Here is a 26,598-nt window from a genome sequence, read left to right on the forward strand (position 1 = left end):
CTTTGTATATTTTAATAATTCAGAGGCTTCACAATAAAGCAGTTTTATGTTTTAGTGGATTAAAACCCTCTCTTCTTACAGCTGAGAAAATAGATATTAGATGAAAATCTTTTACCTGAAGATAAAGTTTTAATCTTGAAATCTAGAATCTCAAATTAAGAATCTTGGAACTTCCAGAAAGTGGTTTTTGACTATTTGACTATGATACATCTATGTGTGGATCTCTTTGAATGTATTTTACTTTGAGTTTGTTGAGCTTCTTTATGTGAAGATTAATGTTTTCATAATATTTGGGAAGTTAATGACCATTATCTATTCACAGATTCTTTCTTCTTTCATTCTGGGATGCCTGTTACGCATATGTTGACACTCTTGAGTGTTTTTCCACCAATCTATGAGGCTCTGTTCATTTTTCTTCATTCTTTTTTCTCTGTGATCTTTAGACTGGATAATCTCAATTTGTCTCTCTTCATTTTTACTGGTTCTTTTTTTGCTTTTTTAAACCCTACCTTTGATTCCCTCTTTCTATTTCAGTTATTGTGCTTTCAACTCCAGAATTTCTATTTGATTCTTTTAAAAAATTCTATTATGTTATTGATATTCTCTCATGGTGAGATATTGTTCTTATAATTTCCTTTAATTCTTTAGACATAGCTTCCTTTAGTTATTTGAGGGTATTTATAATAGCTGATTTAAAATCTTTGTCTATTAAGTTTGATGTCTGGGCTTCCTCGTGGAGAATTTCTATTGACTGCTTTTTTTTCCTTCTATGTATTGGCCACTTTCTTGTTTCTTTGTGTGTCTCATATTTTTGGCTGAAGACTGGCCATTTTAAATATAGCGTGCAACTATGGAAATCAGATTACTCCCCTTCCCCGGGGTTTGTTGTTTTTATTTATTTGATTGTTTAGTGTGCTTATTGGCCTAGTCTGTAAAGTCTGTATTCCTTGTTGTTTGTGGCCGCTGAAGTCTCTGCTCAGTTCGCTTAGTGGTCAGCTAATGATTTGACAGAGATTTCCTCAAATGTGTTGAAGTCTCTCAGCCCCTGCTGAGAGGCTCTGTATCTAAGTTGGAGCATGCCTTCAATTTATAACTCAGCCTTAACTTTCACTTCCTGCTTACTCAAAGCCTCAAGGTTAGCCAGAGATGAGAGATTAGGGAATTTTTATGATTTCCTGGGTATGTACACAGTCCTACATAGGTTCTTTGCCTGTTAAATCCCCAGGAATATATCAGAGCTTTATAAATCCACCCTTTATGGACATCCATTTCCCAGTTTTTCTAAAGATTTTTTAGTTGCCCTCTTCTTAGCCCCAGCTGGTAATGCTGTATCACACAGTTGCCGTGGTAAACGATTGCCACTGATTTATTTTGACAAATGTCCTGGAGATAGGGCTGTTCTCTACAGAGCAAGCTCTAGGTCTGGTCAAATGAGTACATGCCCTGACAGTGCAGCTTTTCAGCAAGCTACCAGGCAAGTCAGATAGTGACTGTTCTCTAGGAATGGTGTTTTGGGGATCTCCAAACCTGTTCTGTCCCCTCTAGTGGCTGCTAAGCTGCTGGTTTTCACAGCTACTGTAGTTGTAAGGCTATTAATTTACAAGGCAACGGTGGACCTGGGGAGAGAGGAATGGAAGGGCAAGTTAACATGCTAGAAAGCTCAGTGGTGTTACCAAGAATCAGCCATTTCAATAAATGCTTCTCATATTGCTGCAAGCCTTTATTTAAAACCTAGAGTTGGGAAAGTGTTGATTTTGATGATTTTTGGTCAGTATTCTCATTGCTTTTAGGGAGGGATAGGTTTTTGGCTGTCCTTACCCTGCCATTGCAGAAGTGCTTCTGTTGACTGTTACTTTGGGTGGTATGAATATTATCCTCATTTTTTTGTTTGTCATTAACCTTTTAAATATTTTTCTATATATGTTTTTAAGTCTCTTCAATGATGTTGTTTAGGTTTATTTCTCTTAAGCAGTATGTAGTTTGATTTTCTTTTTGTTACCAATATAAGTATCTTTGCTCATTTGTCTATTAACAGGGACTTTAAGTTGTTTGTCAAACAAATAAGCTTGATCTTCTTTCATCTTGTTTCTACTTTCTGTTCAAATACTCCCTTGTGTTTTTCCGTTTATGGTTATATGGGTAATTCCTTCTAGGAATTACAAAGATATATAATTTTTAATAAAAATCTTTATATTTAAATTTAAAGGTAGTATGTATTCACCACAATAAATTCAAACAATACAAAAATGTATAAAGAAAACGCCTTTTTTCCCTTTACTCTTCCTTCCCCAATTTACTCTAAAGTGATTACCATTATGGATAATTGAATGTGTATCCTATCAGAAAGTGTTTTATGCATATGTAAACTCCACTCATTTGTAGAGTTTTTTCCCCCAAACAAAAAATGGGATCATTTTTTCTTATGTTTAATAAAATGTTGTGCCCATCATTTCATCACAACACATATAGATCAGGTTTTCACTGGCACTTATTTATCAACTTAACGTTTTTTTGTTATTTAGATAGGTTTTACTTCTTTCTTACTACAACCAACAATGTAGTATATGTTCTTGGTGCATATATCATTGCTTTTTGGTCATAGCATTATTGTAGGGCTTTGTAGGGTTGTTAGTTTTTAATGTCTGCATGTTAAAAAGTGATAGAGATTGCCAAATTGTTCTCTGAAAAGTTTTAACAATTTATCTTCCCCTCCAATGTGAATTAAGGGTTCCTTTCCTATCACTCTCCTCAACACTGAGTAATATCAACATTTAATATTTTTGTCAGATTGGGCCCCAGATTGAATTTTGTTGCTTTAATTATCCTTTAAACATATGGATGTTTTATTTATTTAACAAACAACAAATAATTTATTTAACAAATATTTAAATAGTTAACAAACATTATATTTATCTACCGGATACAGCTTTGTGCCAGGTACTGAGTTTGGGCTTAACACTATATACTTATTGATTATATCTACTCATTTTTCTGGGTTTTGTTTGTTCATATCTTTTGAACATTTATACATTCTTACTTTTATTTTTTAAAAGCTCTTTATTATAGATATTGACTCTTGTGCTTTCTATATATGTTGTTATAAATATTCTTAGTCTGTTATTTCTATGTTCATTTTGATTCATGATGTCTTTTTAAATAACAAAATTAAAAATCTTTTTTGTGCATTAATTTTTCCTTTACGTTTTCTAGGTCTCATGACAGGCTTAGAAATGCTGTTTCAGACTCTTGATTATATATATGTGTCCTGAAATTGTTCTGTTGCCTTAATAGCCTTTTTATTTACAGCATTTATTTTCTTTTACTCTATTTATAGTTCACTTTTTGTGTGTGTTGTCTCAGTTAGAGTAGGTTTTGGCTGCATTTAACAGAAAATTTTTATGTAACAGTGGCTTTAACAATGTGGAAGATTCTTTCCCACATAAATAATTCTAAAACTAGGTAGTCAAGGGTTTGGTAGTTTCACAGTAATCAAGGAGCCAAGCTCTATCTATTTTATTGCTCTTTCTTTCTTACCAAGATGCCTCATGTCTGCATTCTAACAGGGGGGAGAAAAGTGACTTAAAGAGAATGCTGCCTCTCTTTAAGGAGCGTTCCTGAAATTCCCACATACACTTTCATTGCCTAAATTAGAACTAGTCATATGGCTATCCCTGAGTGCAAGGCAGGCTAAGAAATGTGGTATTTTATCTGGGCTGTAATATACTCCTACTAAAAATCAGGATTTTGTTACTAAAAGAGAGAATCGATAATGGACTAAGCATATATTCATATATAATGTAAGAGAGGGACTTAGCGTTAATTTCTTCCATGTGGTGAACTAATTATTCCAATGCCCTTTGTTAAATAATACTGTCCCAACTAAACTGAAAAGAAACTTTATGAGTAATTATATTTTGTAGGTTTATGGATTTATTTCAGGATTCCTTATTCACTTACATTAACCTACTTGTATATTCTTGTCCTGGTTCACAAAGGGCAAATTTGATAATTCTGATAAATTTGGTGTCTGATAGACTACCTTGATCTTCATTATACCTAGTTTTCAAAATTTTCTTGAGTATTGTGCCTCTACTCTTTTGTAAATCAGCCTGTTAAGTGCCACCAAAAAATCCATTGGGATTTTAACTACATTTATTGATTTATTGTTCTAGTTTATAGGTTTTAAAATTTTTGCCTTGACTTTTTAAATTTTATTCCTAATTGTTAGTTTTTACAAAGACTATTGTGATTGGAAGGCAGTATTTTTTATTACATTTTCTAAATGGATATTACAGATCTACAGAATTATTGACATTTGAATGTTTGCCTTTATTTTGCTACTTTATTGAACTCTATCAATTCTAATTATGGATTATCTTGGAAAATTTAGATGGAAAATTATATCAATTATAAATAATAATCATTGGTAACCTTTACATTCTTTCCTTCTTTCTTTTTTGTCATTTTGCATTAGTTACGATCTCTTGCATAATGCTAAATAATAGCAGTTGTGAGAAGTATCTATTATTTATTCCTGACTTTAATAAGAATGCTTCTCATGTTTCATAGTAAGTTTAATATTTACTTTAGATTGGCTTTCTGCAAGTTTGCCTTTATTCCTCACTCATTAGGAATGGAAAAAATTAAATTCTCTTTGAGGATCAACTGAGATTTTTATATGATTTTTCCTTTAATCAGTTAATATAGTGAATTAAATATAGAGCCATCCTTGCATCTGGACTAAATCCTATTTGCTGATAGTGATTTTCAAAATACATTACTGCATTTTATTTACTATATTTATTTAGATTTTTGCATTTATATTAATGAAGTAGTTATCAGCATTCTTACAATACTTATGTTGTCCTCCTTCTGGACATGTGGAACTAAGCTTAGCTAACTTTTTATTTTATTGTGGTAAAAAAAAAAAAACACACACACAATGTGAAATTGACCCTCTAAACAGATTCTTTTTTTTTTTCTTTTTTTAATTATTTATTTTTTAATTTTATTGTGGTCACATTGGTTTATAACATTGTATAAATTTCAGGTGTACATCATTATACTTCTATTTCTGCATAGATTACATCGTGTTCACCACCCAAATACTAATTACAATCCATCACCACACACATGTGCCTAATCATCCCTTTCACCCTTCTCACTTCCCCCTTTCCCTCTGTTAACCACCAATCCAATCTCTGATGCTATTTGTTTGTTTGTTGTTGTTTTTATCTTCTACTTATGAGTGAGATCATACAGTATTTGACCTTCTCCCTCTGACTTATTTCGCTTAGCATAATACCCTCAATGTCCATCCATGCTGTCACAAATAGCTGGATTTCATCGTTTCTTATGGCTAAGTAGTATTCCATTGTGTATATATACCATATCTTCTTTATCTATTTGTCCCTTGATGGGCATTTAGGTTGCTTCCAAGTCTTGGCTATTGTGAATACTGCTGCAATGAACACAGGAGTGCATGTATCTTTACCTATTGGTGTTTTCATGTTGTTTGCATAACTACCCAGCAGTGAAATAGCTGGGTCGTGTGGTACTTCTATCCTTAATTTTTTGAGGAATCTCTGTACTGTTTTCCATAGTGGCTGTACCATTTTGCACTCCCACTAGCAGTGTATGAGAGTTCCCTTCTCTCCACATCCTCTCCAATACTGGTTGTTTCCTGTGTTAACTATAGCCATTCTGACTGGCGTGAAGTGATATCTCATTGTAGTTTTTATTTGTATTTCCCTGATAGTTAATGATGTTGAACACAATGTTAAACAACATATCTCTAGAACTTTTTCATCTTGCATAACTGAAACTTTATACTTTGAACAGCATCTCCTTATTTTCCCCTTCTTCCAGCCCATGGCAAGCCCCATTTTACTTTCTGCTTCTGGAAGTTTGACTACTTTACGTACCTCATATAAGTGGAATCATGCAATATTTGTCCTTCTGTGACAAGACTATTTAATTTAGTATAATGTGCTTGAGGTTCGCCCATATTGTCACAAACAATAGGATTTCCTTCTTTTTAAAGGCTGAATAATATTCCATTGTATGTATATATCACTTTTTTTTTAATTCATTCATCATTCACATTTTTGTTATCTATTCAGCCAATAATGGACACTTAGGTTACTTCCAAGGCTTGGCTGTTGTGCATAATGCTGCAATGAACAATGAACAGGAGTGCATATATCTTTTCTAGTTAGTATTTTGGTTTCCTTCGGATAAATACCCAGAAGTGGAATTGCTGGATCAGATGATAGTTCTATTTTTAATTTTTTGAGGAACTTCCATACTGTTTTCCATAGTGGCTACACTATTTACATTTTCATCAACAATGCACAAGGATTCAGTTTTCTGCAGATCCTTACCTGCACTTATTCCTGTGTTTTTGAAATAGTCATTCTAACAGGTGTGAGGCGATATCTCATTGTAGTTTTGATTTGCACTTCCCTACTGGTTAGTGATGTTGAGCATTTTTCATGTGCCTATTTGCCATATGGAAAAATGTCTGTTTAGATCCTCTGCCCATTGTTTAATCAGATTGTTGTGTTTTGGGTTTTGTTGTTGTTGTTGTTATTGAGTTATATGAATTTATTTATTTTGAATATTAACCCCTTATCAGCTATATGATTTGCAAATATTTTCTCCCATTCTGTAGGTTGCCTTTTCATTTTGTTATTGTTTCCTTTGCTGTGCAGAAGCTTTTTAGTTTGATGTTTATTTTTGTTTTTGTTGCATTTGCTTTTGGCGTCAAATCCAAAAAATCATTGCCAAGACCTATGGCAAGGAGCTTATCACTTCTGTTTTCTTCTTGGAGTTTTATGGTTGCAAGTCTAATGTTCAAGTATTTAATCCACCTTGAGTTGATTTTTGTGTGTGCTGTAAGATAGTGGTCCAGTTTCGTTCTTTTCATGTGGCTGTTCAGTTTTTCCAACACTACTTATTGAAGAGACTAGCCTTTCCCTGTTATAGCTCCTTGGTCGTAAATTCATTGACTATATGCATGTGGGTTTATTTCTGGACTCTTTATTCTGTTCCATTCATCTGTATGACTGTTTTTATGACAATATCATACTGTTTTCATTACTATAGCTTTGTAATATAGTTTGAAATCAGGAAATGTGATGCTTCCAGCTTTTTTCTTCTTTCTCAAGATTACTTTGGCTATTTGGGGTCTTTTGTGGTTTCATACAAATTTTAGCATTGTTTGCTCTATTTTTGTGAAAATGCCAAGAGAAATTTGGTAAGGAGTGCATTGAATCTGTAGATTTCTTTGGGTAGTGTGAACATTTTAACAATATTAATTCTTCCGATCCGTGAGCATGGAATGTCTTTCATTTGTTTGTTTCTTATTCAATTTCTTTCATCAATGTCTTATAGTTTTCAGTGTACAGGTCTTTCACCTCCTTGGTAAAAGTTATTCCTAGGTACTTTATTATTTTTATGTTTTTTTATTGAAATATAATTGATTAACTTGTTGTTAGTGCCAATGAATCAATTCCGACTCCTAGCGACCCTGTGTACAGCAGAGTGGAACCCTGAGCAGTCTTTTTGCACCATCCTCTCATCTTCCAGTGCTATATCAGACAATACCCTGCTGCTATTCATAGTGTTTTCATGGCCAACTTTTCCAGAAGTGGGTGGCCAGGCCCTTCTTCCTAGTTTGTCTTAGTCTGGAACCTCCAACGAGACCTGTCCACCAGGGGTGACCCTACTGGTGTTTGAAATACTAGTGGCATAGCTTTCAGCATCACAGCAACATACAGCTACTGCAGTATGACAACTGACAGACAGCAGGTAGGTGGTGTGGTTCCCTGACTGGGAAACAAACCTAGGCCATGATGGTGAGAGCATTGACTCTTAAGCACTAGACCACCAACGTGGCTAATTGATTAATATATAACAGTATATGAATTTCAGGTATATAACATACTGATATATAAATTTCAATATTTGTATATATTGTGAAATTATCACCACAATAATCTAGTTAACATTCACCACCATACATACTTACAAAATTTTTTTCTTGTGAAGAGAACTTTTAAGATTTACTCTCTTAGCAACTTTCAAATACGCAATACAATGTTATTAACTATAGTCACCATGCTGTACATTACATTACATTGTGGTTTTGATTTGTGTTTCCCTAACGACTAATGATGTTGAGAATCTTTTCATGCCCCTATTGGCCATCAGTGTATCTTCTTTGGAAGAAAGTCTGTTCAGATGCTTTGCCCAATTTTTAGTCAAATTGTTTTGTTTTGCTTTTGCTATTGAGTTTTGTGATTCTTTGTATATTTTAGATATTAACCCCTTATCAGATATATGATTTGCAAATATTTTCTCCCCTTCAGTAGGTTGTCTTTTTATTTAATTGATGGTTTTCTTTGCTGTGCAGAAGCTTTTTAGTTCGATGTAGTCCCACTTGTTTATTTTTGCTTTTGTTTCTTTTGTTTTTAGTGTCAAATTTAAAAAGTCATTGCCAAGACCAATATCGAGGAGCTTACCGCCTGTGTTTTCTTCTAGGAGTTTTATGGTTTCAGGTATTACATTGAAGACTCTAATCCATTTTGACTTAATTTTAGTGTATGGTGTAAGGTAGTAATCCAATTTTATTCTTTTGCATGTGGCTGTCCAGTTTTCCCAGAATCATTTATTGAGGAGACTGTCTGTTTTTCATTGTATATTCTCAGCTCTTTTGTCCTAAATTAATTGACCATCTATGTGTGGATTTATTCTAATTTCCCTTTTGATTTGTTCTTTGACTCATTGGTTGTTCAAAAGTGTTTTGTTGAATTCCACATCTTTGTGACTTTTCCAGGTTTTTTCCTGCTGTTAATTTCTGGTGTCATTCTATTGTGGTAGAAACATATACTAGGTATGCTTTCAGTCTTCTTAAATTTGTTAAGACTTGTTTTGTAACCTAACATGTGATCTATCCTGGAGAAGGTTCTGTGTGCACTTGAGAACAATGTGTATTCTTCTGCTGTTGGTTAGAATGTTTGTATACGTTTATTGTTCTATAGTAGTGTTGAAATCCTCAGCAACATTATATATATATAGGGTCAGTTTCTGGAGACTTTTTTTGTTCCTTTCTTTAGGCCATGTTTCCATGTTTCTTCTTGTTCATTGACACTTGTGTTGGTGTCTGTGCATTTGAAAAAATGATCTCCTCTCCTTGTCTTTACAGACTGGCCTTCTGTTACTTTTTTCTTACTGATTTTCTTTTATTTATTTTTTTGTTTTTTTTCCCAGCTTTATTGCTTTATTCAGATATGATTGACAAAGAAGTTTTCTGTTTTCTTTGTTTTTGCCCCTTTTTCCCCAGCTTATTGGGATATAATTGATATACAACATTGTGTAAGTTTAAGGTATAAAGCATCATGATTATATACACGTATATTGCAAAATAATTACCACAATAAGGTAAGTTAACACATCCATCACCTGACATAATTACCTTTCTTTTGTGGTAAGAACATTTAAGATCTACTCTCTTCGCAACTTTCAAATATATAATACATTATTATTAACTGTAGTCATCATGCTGTACATTAGATCCCCAGAACTTATTTATCTTATAACTGGAAATGTGTACCCTTTTTGGTCAACATCTCTCTGTTTTTCCCATCTACCAGCCCATTGTAACCACTATTTTATTCTTGGTTCCTGTGATGTTAATGTGGGTTTGTCATATGGCCTTTATTATGTTGAGGTAAGTTCCTTTTATGCTCAATTTGTTGAGAACTTTTGTCAAGAAACGATGTTGAATTTTGTCAAAAGCTTTTTCTGCATCTATTGAGATGATCATATGATGATTTTTATCTTGCATGCTATTAATGTGGTATATCACATTTATTGATTTGTGTATGTTGAAACATTCTTACATTCCACAGATAAATCCCAACTGATCATGGTGTATGACCCTTTTAATGTGCTGTTGAGTTCAATTTGCTAGGATTTGTTGAAATTTTTTGCATCTATATTCATCAAAGATACTGGCCTGTAGTTTTCTTTTCTTGTAATGTCCTTATCTGGCTTTGGTATCAGGGTAATGCTGACCTCATAAAATGAATTTGAGTATTCCCTCCTCTTCAATTTTTGGAAGACTTTGTGAGGGATTGGTATTAATTCTTCTTTAAATGTTTGGTAGAATTCACCAGTAAACCATCTGATCCTGGGCTTTTCTTTTATTTCTTTTATTATTTTTTTTTAACCTGACATCATTTTGACAATGCCATTTTGTTTTGTTTTGTTTTGTTTTGTTTTGTTTTGTTTTGTTTTGTTTTATGGGCTGGGAAAGATTCACCCTGAGGTAACATCTATTGCCAGTCTTCCTTTTTTTTTCTTCCTCAAAGCCCCAGTACATAGTTGTATATTCTAGTTGTAGATTCTAGTTCTTCTATGTGAGGTACTGCCACAGCATCGCTACTGACAGGCAAGTGGCATGGTTCTGTGCCCAGGAACTGAACCTGGGCCACTGAAGTGGAGCACACCAAACTTTAACCACTAGGTCATCAGGGCTGGCTCTCTTGGGCTTTTCTTTGGTGGGAGGTTTTGATTACTGATTCCGTCTCATTATTATTATAGGCTTATTCAGATTTTCTGTTTCTTCATAATTCAGTCTTGGTAGGTTGTATGTTTTAGGAATTTATCTGTTTCTTTTAGGTTATCCAATTTTTTGGTGTATAATTTTTATAGTAGTCTCTTATCCTTTTTATTTCTGTGGTATCAGTTATAATTTCTCCTTTTTCATTGCTTATTTTATTTATTTGAATCTTCTCTTTATTTTTTCTTAGTTTAGATAAAGGTTTCTCAATTTCGTCTAACTTTTCAAAAAACGGCTCTTAATTTATTGATTTTTCTTTTGTTTCTCTAGTCCCTATTTCATTTATCTCTGCTCTGATCTTTTTTATTTCCTTTCTTCTGATAACTTTGTTCTTGGTTTTTTTTCTTCTTTTTCTAGTACTTAGTTGAAAAGTTAGGTTGTTTATTTGAGATCTTTTTTCTCAATGTATAGGCATTTATTGCTATAAACTTCCCTCTTAGAACTGCTTTTGATCCATCCCCTAAGTTTTAGTATGCTGTGTTTCCATTTTCATTTGTTTCCAGTTAATTTTTGATTTCCCTTTACATTGTGTGTGTGTGTGTGTGAGGAAGATCAGCCCTGAGCTAACATCTGATGCCAGTCCTCCTCTTTTTTCTGATGAATACTGGCCCTGAGCTAAGATCTGTGCCCATCTTCCTCTACTTTATATGGGACGCTGCCACAGCATGGCTTGACAAGCAGCGTGTCGGTCCATGCCCAGATTCTGAAGTGGCGTACCCTGGGCCACTGCAGCCGAGCGTGCGTACCTAACCACTTCTGCCACCGGGCTGGCCACCAGTTTCCCTTTACATTTGTCCTTGTCTCATTGGTTGTTCAAGAGTATATTGTTTAATTTCCACTTATTTTTTAATTTTCCAGTCTTTTCTCCTCTTATTGATTTCTGACTTCAAACCATTGGGATCAGAAAACATACTTTGTATGATTTCAGTCTTCTTAAGTTTGCTAAGATTTGTTTTGTTACCTGTCATATGATCTACTCTAGATAATGTTGTGTGTGTGCTTGAGAAGAATGTGTATTCTGCTGGTATTGGTGGAATGTTCTGTATATATTTGTTAGATCCTTTTGGTCTAAAGTATAGCTCAAGTCCAAAGTTTCCTTGCTAACTTTCTGTGTGGATGATCTATCCATTGTTGAAAGTGATGTATTGAAGTCTTCTGCTTTTATAGGAGTATTGTCTATTTCTCCCTTCAGATCTGTTAGTATTGCTTAATATATTCAGGTACTCTGATGTTTGGAGCATATATATTTAGTGTTATTATATCTTCTTGGTAAATTGACCCCTTTATCATTATATAATTACTTTCTTTGTCTCTTGTTACAGTTTTGACTTAAAGTCTATTGTGTCTGATACGAGTATAGCTACACCTACTTCCTTTTGGTTTCCGTTTGCATAGAATATCTCCTTCCATCCCTTCACTTTGAACCTATGTGTGTCCTTAAAGATAAAGTGAGTCTTTTGTAGGCAGCATATAGTTGGGTCTTGTTTTTTTATCCATTCACCCACTTTGATTCTTTTGATTGGGGAATTTAGTCCATTTACATTTAAAATAATTATTGATAGGTAAAGACTTACCAATGCCATCTTATTAATTGTTTTCTGGCTGTTTTGTATTTTCCTTCTTCCTTTCTTCCTCTCTTGCTATCTTCCTTTGTGAATTATTGATTGTCCATAGTGGTGTGCTTTGATGCCCTTCTCTTTATCTTTTGTGTATCTACTGTAGGATTTTGCTTGTTGTTATCATGAGGCTTACATAAAACATCTTGTAGATATTACAATCTGTTTAAGCTGATAACATCTTAACTTTGATCTCATGCAGAAACTCTACCCTTTTACTCCCCTTCCAACATTTTATGTTTTTGATGTCACAGTTTACCTCTTTTTATATTCTGTATCCATTATCAAATTATTGTAACTATATTTATTTTTAATACTTCTGTTCTTTATTGTTCATACTGGAACTAAGTGAATAACATATATTATAGTATTAGAGTTTTCTAAATTTGCATATATATATATATACTAGTATGTATTATATTTTTATACATTTACATGTTACTAATTAGCATCCTTTTATTTCAAACTGAATAACTCCTTGTAGCATTTCTTGTAATGCCAGTATAGTGGTGATTAACTCCCTCAGCTTTTGTTTGTTTGGGACAGTCTATCTCTTCTTCATTTTTGAAGGACACCTATGCCTGTTAAAGAACTCTTGGTTGCCTGTTTTTTTCTTTCGGCGTTTTGAATATATTATCTCATTATCTTCTGGCCTGCAAGGCTTCTTCTGAGAAATCCACTGATAGCTTTATGGGAATTCCTTTTGTATATGAGCAATTTTTTTTCTATTGCTAACTTAAAAATTCTCTCTTTGTTTCTGATTTTAGACAGTTTTATCATAATATGTCTTAGAGATGTTCATTTTGGGTTGAAATTTTGGGGTGACATTAGCTCATAAACTTGGATGTTCAGATCTCTCTCCAGAGATCTCAGCCATTATTTCTTTAAATTACGTTTCTGCCCCTTTCTCCCACTCCTCCCCTGGAACTCCAAAATGCATAGGTTGTTTCTCTTAATGGTATATCATAGTTCATGTAGGCTTTCTTCACTTTTTCTCATTGTTTTTGTTGTTGTGGTTCTCCTTTGACTGGATAATTTCAAATGATCTGTCCTGTACTTCACAGATTCTTTCTTCAGTTTGATCCATTCTGGTGTTAATGTTCTCTATTGCATTTTTCATTTCGTTCATTGTATTCTTCAGCTCCAGAATCTGTTTGATTCTCTCTCTTAAACTTCTCATTTTGTTCATGTATTGTTTTCCTGATTTTACTGAATTATTTCTCTGTTTTTTCCTTGAGCTCACTGAACTTCTTTTAAAATTTTTTTAAATTATTTTTTAGGCTAAGTGTAGATCTCCATTTCTTTGGGGTTGGTTACTAGAAAATTATTGTGTTCTTTTGGTAGTGTCATGTTTCCTTGATTTTTTTATGTTTCTTGACATCTTGCTCTTCTGTCTTTGCATTTTAAGAGAAGGCACTTGCTTCAGTTTTTACTGACTGGCTTTGGGAGAGAAATACCTTCATCTATCTAATCTGCTAGGGATTCTGAGGCTTTCTCAGACCTTTTCTGTGGATTTGAATTCTTCACACATCTTGTCCCATTTTGGGGGGGGATTCTTAAGATTGTGTGCCTTCTCTCAGTCCTACAAAGCCAGGCTGGGTGCCAACAGCCTCCTGTTTTCTTGCTTTCCCTAGGATGGTGCTAAATTCTAAAATTTACATGCCTTCTCTCAATCCTGCAGAGTTGGGCTAGCTTTCTGTGCACACTCACTGGCCATCTAAAAAGGCTCTATCTGGCTGCCATTGGGGGCATACAAAGGGAGCCAGCCGTGTGGTAGCAGTGTGTGGGGGTGAGGCGCACTTAGTGTTGGTGGTGCCCATGGGCACCTTGCGTGTATCCACAGGTGAGGCTTTCTCAGTGGCTTGTGGATGGGCTTCTTGATGAGTTCAGGAAGCAGTTAGTAGGATCCACATTCCTTGATACCTTCAAGGGTGCTGGCTGCTATTCTGCCAGCCCTGCCCCATCTCCTAGTTTTGCAGGAACCTCAGTTTTCTGGATGGGGTGAGAAAGAAGTGGGGTCTTTGGCAGTGTTCTGCATAGCTGGGGAAGCCAATCATTCATTCACATGCTCTCACTTTCTCCCATGGGAAAAACCACAGTCCAAGAAGTTTTCTCTTGGCACTGAACTGTGCTGCCTTGGAGTGACGTGAGAAAAGTGAAACTATTCTTCTTACCCTCTTCATTGTGTCAAATCTCATATTTTTTTTGTGTGAAACTATTCTTCTTACCCCCTTCATTGTGTCCAAATCCAGTGTGCTGGAACTTTCCACTGGGCTCCCGGAATTCCACAAAGGCACTCTCATCTGTGAGTGATTGTCAAAATTAGTGTTCTCGGGGTGGGTGGGGTAGGAAGAGGGTAGAAAACTCCTATTTTTTTCATTTTGATGATGTCACTCCTCTGTTTTCTTATTGATTTTATTGGTTTTTCTATCCATTATTGAAAGTGGGTATATAAACTCCTATTATTACTATATTACTGTCTGATTTTCCCATCAGTTCTGACAGTGTTCACTTCATATGTTTGGAGGTTCTGATATTGTGTGCACATATATTTATAATTGTTATATCTTCTTGGTGAATTGACCCTTTTATCATTATATTATGTCCTTCCTTGTCTCTTTTGACAGTATTTGTTTTAAAGTTTGTTTTATCTGATATAAGTTTTCCTACTCCTGCTCTCATTTGGTCACCATTTGCATGGGATATCTTTTTCCATACCTTTACTTTCAGTCCATGTATGTCTTTAAACCTAAAGTTTGTTTCTTGTAGACAGCATATAGATGAATCTTTTAAAAAAAAATCTATTCAGCCACTCTATATCTTTTTATTGGGGAATTTAATCTATTTATATTTAAAGTCATTATTGATAGAGAAATATTTACTATTGTCATTTTGTTAATTATTTTCTGTCTCTTTTTAGCTTTTTTGTCTCTTTTCCTCTCTTGCTGTTTTCTTTATGTTTCATTAATTTTTTTAGTGACATTTTTATTATTTTCTTATTTTTGTTTGTGTATCTTCTATAGGTATTTTCTTTGTGGTTACTATGGGGCTTACATAAAGCAGCCAATAGTTATAACAGCCTATGGTGACAACAATTTAACTTCAATTTCATACAGTAACTCTAATACTTTACTTCCCTTCTTTATGTTATTGATGTCACAAATTACATATTTTTATATTTTGTGTTTATTAACATTTTATAGTTATAGTTTTTTTATTTTTGTCTTTTAACTTGTATACCAGAATTAACAGTGATTTATGCACTACCATTACTATATAACAGTATTCTGTCTTTGTCTTCATGTTTACCTTTACTAGTGAGCTTTACACTTCTGTGTACTTTTGTGTTTCTGTTTAGCTTCCATTCATTTCAACTTGAATGACTCTCTTGGGTATTTCTTTCAAGGTAGGTCTAGTGGTGATAAACTCCCTCAGCTTTTCTTTATCTGGGAATGTCTTTATTTCTGCTTCATTTTTTGAAGGATTGTTTTGCTGGATATAGGATTCTTGGTAGTTTTTTTCTTGCACTTTGAATGTGTCATGCCAGTATTTTCTGGACTGCAAGGTTTCTGCTGAGAAATCTTATACTATTATTATAAGGATTTCTTGTAAGAAGTCACTTTTCTCTTGCTTGCTTTCAAAATTCTCTTTGCTTTTGACTTTTAATACTTTGATCATAATGTGTCTTGGTGTGGACTTCTTTAGCTTTTTCCTTTTCGGAGACTTTTGGAGACTTCTTGAATCTGGATGTCAATTTCCTTCCCCAGATTTGAGGAGTTTTCGGCTATTATTTCTTTAAATAAACTTTCTGCCTCTTTCTCTCTCTCTTCTCCTTCTGGGACTCCTGTAATGTGTATGTTGGTCTGCTTTATGGTGTCCCTTTAGTCCCTTAAGTTCTTTACTTTTCAGTTTTTTTCTTTTTGCTTCTCTGATTGGATAATTTCAAGTAAACTTCTTTGAGTTTGCTGATTTTTTCTTCTGCTTCATCAAATCTCTTGAACCCCTCTAGTTAATTTTTCATTTTAGTTATTGTATTCTTTAGTCCAAAATTTCTATTTTTTGTTGTTTTTTAAAAAATATTTTCTGTCTCTTTGTCGAAATACTCATTTTGTTCACGCAACATTTTACTGAGGTAGCTGAACATTTTTATGATTGGTATTTTGAAATCTTTGTCAGATATTAGGGCATGTTTCCCTCTTTCTTATTGTTCCTTGATGCTTTGTATTGGTGTCTGCACATTTGAAAAAACTACCACCTCCTCCAGTCTTTGTAGACTGGATTCATACAGAGAAGACCTTCACCAGTAAGCCTGGCTAGAGATTCTGGAGACCTCATACTTGTTTTGTGGATGTATCTTCTCTGGACTTGTGTATGTAAATTCTTAAATAGAGAGATTTGCCCCTTTTCTCGGGAGTTCATGATCTTTTGCCCCCTCTGGTGTCTGTCTGATGTTCTGCAGGTCCTCTGGAGTGGCAGCACACCGCACAATTCTTTTTTGTTTGTTTGTTTGTTTTGTTTTCAGCAGTCTCTAAGCATGTTCTGTATATGGAACTTGGCAGTGCTCTGAGACAGACAAGGCAGAAACCAGTTTCCCAGAGGATTCTCTGAAAAGTCTGAACATTGGATGTATATTTGAGTCTTCTCCTTCTCTCTCCAGGGAGAAGCTGAGACTGATTTCCCAATTGTGTTGTGCTGAACTGGTGAGAGGGGCTTTGGCATTGAGAGCATACTAATCCAAACTGTTGTCTTTGCTCTTGGTGGTCCCTAGGCAACTCAAGTATGCTGGGTCCCATCAGCACTTCAAGACAGACAGTACAGAAGCCAGTGCCTCAAGCATCCCCCTGAAAAGCTGGGATGTGGATGAATATTCAATCTTTTCGCTCCCCAGGAAGAAGCTGGAATTTGGGGTTTTTTGCCTGCTTGTTCTGCACAAACAAAGCCAGGGGGAGGGGCTATGACCAGTGAGAGTGTACTAGTTCATATCATCACCTTTGTTTCTCAGCAGCTCCCAACCTTGGTACCTTTTCTGTTAGTGCTGAGATTCAGGCCAGAAAGAAAACAGTCCTTCAGGCAGCCCCCCAAAAGTCAGAAATTTGGACATATGGTTCAGTATTTTTCTTCCCTCCCCAGGGAGAAGCTGGAAGCTGGCAAGTGTTTTCTGATTGTGTGGTGATATGTTGGGAGGAGAGATTATCACTAGAAGTTGTCACAAATTTCCCTCTGGCTTCAATGTGGCTGTTCCACCTTCATCCAGTGTGCAAGAGCCTCTCAGCTGATGTCTGCATTTCTCACAAAGGGAATCAGTGCTTGTGTTGTATTGGCGTCTCCATAGGGCGAAGGAGGGCCCAGGGCTCCCTGCTGTGCATCGTGCTGATGTCGTCTTCCTGACTTCTTAGCTTAGATGAGGCCGAGTGATTTTCTTAGGTCAGTGAAGTATGAATCAGTCACGTGTAGAAGCTTTGGGGGCCAGCATGTACTTCCCTTCATTCTCCCTTTTCCTTTGCTGCTGTCACCGGGAATGTTACAGATAGAATTTATATCAGCCCGAGTTTCAGAGTGATGATGTGAAACAGAACTTCTAGGTAAACTTCAATGGACGTGTAGTAGGGGCAGGAAATAGATATTTGTGTTTAAGCCACTAGAATTTTACAGTTGTTTGTTATTTCAGCATAATCTAACCTATATCAATTTATACAATTAATAAATGATACTGGTCTGGTTTTTTTGTTCGTTCTTTCTTTAGTTTTGGCATCAGAGTACTATTACATTGTAAAATGAAATGGGGAAAAATCTATCTGTTTCTAGATTTTTATAGTTTATATAACAAAGATATTCTGTAATCCTTGGTGGTTTCATAGGAATTTCCTGTAAAACTCTTTGGCCTTGTGACATTTTTCATGGTAGATTTTCAATATTTTCCCCTAAGCATATTAGTCTATTCAAGTTTTCTACATTTCATTGAGTTTATTTTGATAATTTATATTTTGTTAGAGTGTTATCTACTTCGTCTAAATTTTTTTATCATTTATGGTACAAAGATATATAGTACATTATCTTATAATTTTAAAATATCTTCCACTATCTATGCTTATTTCCTTTTGTATTTCTTTTATTCATTTCTTTTATTCAGTTTAGAGCTCAGGCTCTGGAGCTAAACCTCTTGGGTATGAATTCAGGCACGGCCAATTACTAATTATATGACTGTGCTTAAACTGATTACCTTCTCTGTGCCTCAGTTTTCTCATGTACAGATGAGGGAATCATATTATATACTTCAAAGAATTATTTTGATAATTAAGGAAGACAGTACAACTTGAGAATTAGTTTAAAGTGCTCCTGGACAGGCATTTGCACAAGTTCCTGATGGAATCCAATGCAACTCCCTCCCCTTTTTAAAATTTAGTTTTTTTAAACTTACAGCAGATACAGAGAACCACAGAAAATAAACATGAAACTTAATGAAGTGTTTAAGGGGAACACCCTGAAACTATTACCCAGAGCAAGAAATAGAACTTTGCCAGTCATTCCAGAATCCCCTTCATGCCCTGTCTAATCATAGCCCTCCTGTCTCCACAACAGTTACCACTCTTCTAATTTTTGTTTGTGTGTGTGTGAGGAAGATCAGCCCTGAGCTAACATCCGTGCTAATCCTCCTCTTTTTGCTGAGGAAGACTGGCTCTGAGCTAACATCTATTGCCAATCCTCCTCCTTTTTTTATTTCCTCAAAGCCCCAGTAGATAGTTGTTTGTCATAGTTGCACATCCTTCTAGTTGCTGTATGTGGGATGCGCAGCCTCAGCACGGCCGGAGAAGCGGTGCATCGGTGCGTGCCCGGGATCCAAACTGGGCCGCCAGTAACAGAGCGCGTGCACCTAACCGCTAAGCCACGTGGCCGACCCTCTTCTAATTTTTACATTGAATCACTTCTTTGCACATCTTTATAGTTTTACCACCTAAATGTGCCTTTGTAGACACTATAATGTGTGAGTCATATTTAAAATTTTATATATCTTAAATCTTATGAGTTTCTCCTCTGTCTCTCTGTTTTCCTTACAATTTATGAACTGCATAACTCAGAGCACTGCCCTATAGAATTTTTTACAATCAGGATTTTCCTGATTGCATAATTATGGTGCAATGTTTGCCTGTGTTCCTCTGCCCTCTTGCAGCTGGATCCATGACGTTGATCATATTCAGGTTTGATTTCTTTGTCAATATTATAGGTGGTCTTGTTCCTTTCATAGAGAGACGTAAGGAGTCTGGTTGTCTCTCTTGCTGTGACATTAGCAGCCCTTGAAACTTAATACCTAAATCTGTTAATTTATTGGAAGTTACAAAATGATGATAATCTAATTTTATCATATTTTTTAATTTATTAATTAGAACACTTTTATAAGCAGGCACTTCCTGTCATCTACTAATTTGTTATTCAGTGGTACTGATTATATAGTATAAATAGGATAAATGCTTGGCTCTTTTTCTTTATATACCAGTTTTCATTATAATGAATTTTCTGAAAGTGACCAATTATTATTTTAAAAATATCATCATGAACTTATGGATTTTAACATGGATTTCAATCAGTTATGGTTATTATCTTTTTGGAAGGTCAATTGTACCATCTTTGCCCAGTGGGATCTTCTTCAGTTTGTACCTAAGTCCTTTTGACATGACCCTAGTCATCTTTGATAGCTTCCTTGCTATTTGGTATGACAAAATATTCTGAGTTTATCTTGCACATATTCTGCCTCCACCTAACATCAGCCATTTCTCTGAGAATTCTCATTTCTTTTAGTGGGAAATTGTATTTTATTCTTTTTGCTACAGAGTTTGTCACAGTTTCTAGGCCATTTCATTGGATGGAGACAGACACCCACACTCATGTATTTTAAGAATAAGTAGCCTCATGAGTTCTTACTGTCAAATTATATACTATAGAGATTTTTTAACCTCTTTTATATTGATTGTATATTTCCTTTCTTCCACACTGAGAATCTTGGATTTTAAATATACAGAGAATAATAGGATTAGAAAATCCCATAATTATTCATTTGCTTTATTCAAAAATACATATGCAATACTCTCAGAATAACAATATTAATACTTTCACTCCATATGATTATTGAGAATAGTCAAATATTTTTGAATATGCCCTCTTCATTCTCTCCCAGAATTTTTAATAGTTGTGCTGTATGTACATTGACATAGCATTAAACTGTTACATACTATACTCTTTCTCTTTTAGCCTTCATTTAGTCTTAATTTTACAAGTATATATTTAGTGTTTATCACCAGTCCTTATTTGCTCTCTCTCTGTATTTTGGTTCTATGAAGCTCATTCTCTAGTAGATTTTTCAGGACAGACTCATGGGAACTATATTCTTTGAGGTCTTGCACATTAATAACAGTCTCCCAGTCCTTTTTATCCTTGCAAGTCAAATTTTGACTTATACTTTTGCTTTAGTTTTCTTCTTCGGAGACTGTTATTATCCATATGTTGACTCTCATTTGCCTATTTTCAGTATTTGTTACTTTCTCTCACATTCATTTAACTCTTCATTTTTTTAAAAAAATGCCTTTTAAAAGGCCTTATTTGGAAATAACTTTAAATTTATAGAAAAGTAAAAAAAATAGTACAAAGAATACCTATATACTGTACCCTTAGTCTAGATTAATCTGTTGTTAAAATTTTTTCCCATTTGCTTTTTTGTCTTTGCCTTTTGCTCTCTTTTATATAGTATGTTATATATGTGTGCATAACATAAATATATATGTATTTTTTTTCTGAACTATTTGAGAGTAAATTGAGTACATGATAGCCCTAATACTAAAGCACGTATTTCCTAGGTTTAAGCATATTTTTTGCATAGTCACAAGACAATTTTCAACTTCAGTAAGTAAGATCAATATAATACTTTTTCTAATCTACCGTTCATAATCCAGTATTTGTCTTTTAACCCCATGTTATCCTGTATAACATTTTTTCCTTTCCAATACAGAATCCAGTCCAGGGTCAGGTATTGCATGTAGTTGTTATGTTCTTAGCCTTCTTTAATCTAGAATATTTCCCTAGCTTTTCTTTGTCTTTTATGACATTAAAATTTTTAAAGAATACTGTCTCCTTAAAGAAGTTTCCTCATTTTAGATTTGTCTGGTGTTGTTCTTAGGGTATCATATCCAGAACTACACTGTATACATCTGTCATTAATTTGTGGTTTTGATAATGATCACCTGATTTCTCTATCTTATTATTTTTTCCCTAGCTACTTATAAGTAATCTATAGGAAAAGCCTTTAAGATCATGCAAATATCCTATTCTCTATCAAAATTTCCTTGATTTAGGATGTATTCATAATTCTTTCCTGAACTAGTCTCTACTTTGAAGGTTCCAAAATGATGCTTTTCCAACTCTGGTACCACTTCTACATCCAGCCAATTGGTACCTGGCTTTCTGTTGAAAGCAAAAGTCCTACCTTCACTCATATTTCTTTTCTTTCTTTCTTCCTTTATTATTGGTGTGAAATCATGGATTCTCCTTTTTCTAGTGATTTTATAGCTCATACTATTCTTTGTTTTTTAGCTCTAAAATTGTCCTAGCATTGGCAAGTAGGAGTTTATTCAAGATAATCACTATGTCCTTATGACATGACCCTAGTAGTCATTGAGATGACATTCGCTGCTGTTTCGTATGACAAGATGTCCCAAACTAATCTTGCACATTTCCTGCCTTGTAGCTGGAATCAGCCAATTTTCTTACAAAGCTTGTTTTTTTCAAATGGGAAATGTTATCATAAGCCAAGATCTGAAAGCTAATGGTGCCCATTGGTACTGGGGTCTCTTTGCTTCTGGGTGCAATGAGCAGTCAGACTAGAAAATATACACAAATGTATATATATATATATATATATATATATATATATATATGCACATACACATATACATATTCATACGCATGTATGCCTACATACACATACATGTGCATTTATGCACACATATACGCATAGATATATTTAGAAATCATGAGTTCTTACAGACACTTTCAATTCCAGTCAGTCCCCTCAGGGCTTCTTCTTGCCTTCCTCCGCTTCATATGCATACGTCCTTTCTTTCACAGTGTGAATCTTGACTTTGCACGAGATCAACATATTTACTCATTTGCACAACTCTGTAAGCCTCTAAAATCGTTTTTGAATTGATTGGCTCATACCACTAGAAAAACAAACCAAGTAAAAGATTTCATGATTTTATTTTTCTTACGGAAGACTGAGAAAATAATACTGTGTTCATGAGTTACTTGGATTAGTGCCTTTTTTTTTTCAGTTTGTTCATTTCTTAAGTTGCTTCCATTTTTAGTTCCCTCTTCATATCCTTGTTAATATAATTTGTTTTCTGGAATATGTAGAATATTAACCTGTTTTCAAAAATAAAAATATGAGAAAGAGAAAGATCATCTTTTCCTGAATCCCTTCCCCTGCATTCCCTCGTTTACCCCTTTGTGTAAGTAACCATCTACATTGTTTTCTGTTTTATTATTCCTCTGTTTCATTTTTTAAAGGCAAATGTCTCTATATTTTTATCTGTTTTTCTCCTTATTTCTCCTTATTTCTTACCTCAAAGGTAACATACTAGATATCCGCTTCTTCACTTTTATTTTTCACTTAACATTCTCTCCTGGAAATTCTTTCATGTCAGTTTCTGGAGAACTTTTTCATTCATTTTACAGCTGTTTGTATCACATTATGTATCACTATCTATACCATACCATAGTTTATAGTATGTATCTTAGGTTATTCAAACAATAACCTATGCTTGAACATTTAGGTGGTTTGAATATTATGCAATTACAAATGATGCTATAATAAGCAACCTTGTACATATGTGTTTTCATTGTTTGATTTATGATTATGTATTAACCTAAAGTATAAATAAACCAAGAAAACTAGAGACTAATACAAATATATTTAATTCCTAGAAATGTTTATGAAATAATGAGAGAGCTTTAAAAACACTCGTTAAAACTTTTCTCACCATTTTTGTGTCAGATCTAGCATTATGGTAATTTATTTTTAACTTTATCAAAATGAGAGAAAATTTTGCTGTACAGTTGCATAAATTTGAAGTCTAGGCAATTCACAATAGATCTATTTTTTCTATTTAGTAGACTAAATACGTTTCTTTATGTAGCTCTTGATGAAGTACCAGATAAAAAGCTTATGCTTGAGCATCAAGATTCAGTGTCAAAAACCCAAATGCACATAAAGAAGCAAAGAACTCCCACAAGGGAAAGACTCGTTAGTAAGTATAATAATCATAAATAACTTCATATTATTTTAACTTAAACTCATCAGAAGATCTTTTTTCTTTGGTTCATGAAGATATATCTCAGCATATATTTTGTAGACATTTTACATGTTGATTTAAAGTGTGAATCCCCTAAGATAACTGAGAACAAGAGCAAAATTATTGATACACATTGGTTGGAATTTCTGACCATAAGACTATTTCATATGCATGAGTAATGTGCTCACTGTCCACCAAGAACAATAACAGGCCATTAACTGTCTCACAAAGGATGTGTACCTTTTAACCAACCCCAGGAGATTACTGGTCCAAAAGACCAATGGGTGCCTCTTACCTGTGTCATTGTCTTTTTGCAATAGACTCCAGTTGTTGAACAGAGATATTACTGAGATCAGTAACTCAAAAACCACATAAGGCTCAGAGGGGTCCAGGGGGAGGCAGCTTAGGTCGCCCCGAGAGCATCTTGTTGAATGGGTCTCCACTCAGCAGTAACAGCCTTTATGCTAACCCCATAGGTATGTGCCATCAAATCCCTGTAGGTAGAATGTGAATGTGTCATTAGTCAAAAAGTCCCACCAATGTTTTATAATTTGAGAAAGAGAGGGCCAAAAGATTTGCAATTATCTCCTCTGAAATAAGATGTCATGTCCCTTACAGATGACATCCCGGAATTTCACTTGGATAGTAGGTCCTTGTACCTTGCCTATATTAATGGCACAGCCATGTTGTACTATATGGACCAACAGGATGTCCAGTCCTTGTTGGATGGTGCTCTTGTCTGGGGCCCACCAGAAGAATGTCATCAATATAGTGGAAAGCTAATAGTCTCTCTGTGAGCCAGACTTTTTCCAGGTCATGCCCTACCCATTGATGACAGACAGATGGTGAATTTAGGGAGCCTTGTGAAAGGATATTAGTGGCGTTTTTCAATCAATTCTACATAAGAGTAAACTGATCCTGGTCATCTGCATGAAGAGGGATACTGAAAAGAGAGTTCAAGATGTTGGATGCTGTATACCAATTTGCTTCATCTTGGACAATAGCTTTATGACAGTCACAATGTCAGTGCCAAGTTGGTACTAACACTTTGTGCAGTCTTAATCAACTTAGTCTCTAGGCACTCAAAATTTTGTGCACAGGCCAGATAGGGCTATTGAATGGAGAAATAGTCTACAGAGTTAGCAGGCTTCCTTAAGCTCAGCAATAAGGGCAGTTATTTCTTTTTTATACCCAGGCAGTTAATATTGTTTTTGGTAGGTATTGCTACTAGGCTCTGGTAGTTGGGTGGCTCAAGATCTTCCACATGCCCCATTAAAATACCCTGACTGCAGCAAATCCTGTCAGAACTTGGAAGTGAATGTGAGTGGTAGGTCACATAGTTAATACATCTATACCAATAATACATTCAGTAGTAGAGGCAATAACAATAGAATCTACTGTAGTCTGGCCTGGAAAAGGTTTCTGTTGGTGGTGGTGACCCCAAACCAGAGTGCATTATCTGTTTCCCTCTCATTCTGGTCCCAGGCCTTATGAGGATCACAGTTACCAGTACACCAATATCCAAAAGGCCCAAGAAATGCAATTCTCCCCCACCTGCCCATTGAACTCTGTCCTTGGCATAGGTCCTCATATCTCCACTGTGGACATAGGTGCCTTGCTATAAGCCCTAATCTCGTTTATTTTTGAAAGCTGAAATCAGGGTAAATGTATATGAGGTTCTCTGATTTGTCTCAAGATTCACTGGTAGAGGTAAAGGGAATAGCACTTGTATTAGTCACAGCGGCCACCACCCTGTGGACCCTAGTGGGGCTACATGTTGGTTCCTCAATGGCCCATAATCTAACCATGAGGACCTTGGTGGAGAGCTCATCAATCTACTCCTTTGAGACCCCATTGTATGGTAATCAGACCCATAGGTCTTAGGTCAGGCCATCGCCCACATCATCCAGTAGAGGGCGCAGTATTACCAATTTATTTTATAGAGATGTTTTGCACTCCTTTTATAGCAGTAGATATAGCTGTTTATACTACATTATATACCAAAATTTATACTATACCATAGTTTATAATGTATATGTTAGTTTATTCAACCCATCTTCTATTCTTGTAAGTTTAGGTAGTTTTAAATATTTTGCAATTACACATAATACTGTAATGAAAAAAACTTGTATATACACATTTTCATTGTTTGATCTATGAATATTTATTAACCTAAAGTATAAATAACCCAAGAAAACTAGAGACTAATATAAAACATTTTTGATGCCTAGGAATATTTATGAAACAATGAGACAGCTTCAACACCATCTATTAAAATTGGTCTCACAATTTTCATGTGAGTCTAGCATTGTGGCAATTTACTTAAAAATTTATAAAAATGAGAGAAAATGCTGGTGCACAATTATTATGAACTTGAAATCTAGAGATTTCACAATAAATTTGTTTTTCCATTTAGTGGACTAAATGTATCTTTTTATGTAGCTCATGATAAAGTGCCACATGAAAAACTTATGCAGGAGAATCAAGGTGCAGTGTCAACAACCCAACTGCAAGTAAAGAAACAAAGAACTCTCAGAAGGGAAGGACTCACTAGTAAGTATAATAATTATAGACAACTTTAAAATATCTTAAATTAAACTCATCAGATGATCTTTTTGTTTGGTTCATGAATATGTATTTGGGCATATATTTTATAGAGATTTTACACTTTGACCTAAGGTATTAATACCCTAAGATATTAGAAAACAGAAACAAAAGTATTGATACCTTTTGGTTGGGATTTCTGGCACTAAGATTATTTTATGGTCTTGGGTCATGTACTCAGTATGACTCAAAAACAGGCCATCAACTGACTCTCAAAGGGTGTACTTATCAGCTCACTCCAGGAGATTACGGGTCCATAAGTCCAGCAGTTGACTCTGACCAGTGGCAGTGTCCTTCAGCCATTGCCTACAATTGGTGAACAGAGAGATGCTGTGACATGTAACTCAAATGGAAAATGTGGATTGTAGGGACCAAGGGCAAGGGTCACTAAGAAGTCTGTCAGAGGAACTCC

General features: G+C 34.8%; 1 protein-coding gene across 1 annotated transcript in view; it reads left to right on the forward strand.

The window, feature by feature from the left end:
• Positions 1–26,598, forward strand: part of CCDC7 (coiled-coil domain containing 7) — a 403,315-nt gene that overhangs the window by 219,262 nt on the left and 157,455 nt on the right. The window contains 2 exon segments of the mRNA XM_058532824.1: positions 23,427–23,537; positions 26,025–26,135. Of these exon segments, the coding sequence (XP_058388807.1) occupies positions 23,427–23,537; positions 26,025–26,135 (222 nt within the window).

The sequence above is a fragment of the Diceros bicornis genome, chromosome 36 (assembly GCF_020826845.1).
Source record: "Diceros bicornis minor isolate mBicDic1 chromosome 36, mDicBic1.mat.cur, whole genome shotgun sequence".
In the NCBI taxonomy this organism is placed as follows: domain Eukaryota; kingdom Metazoa; phylum Chordata; class Mammalia; order Perissodactyla; family Rhinocerotidae; genus Diceros; species Diceros bicornis.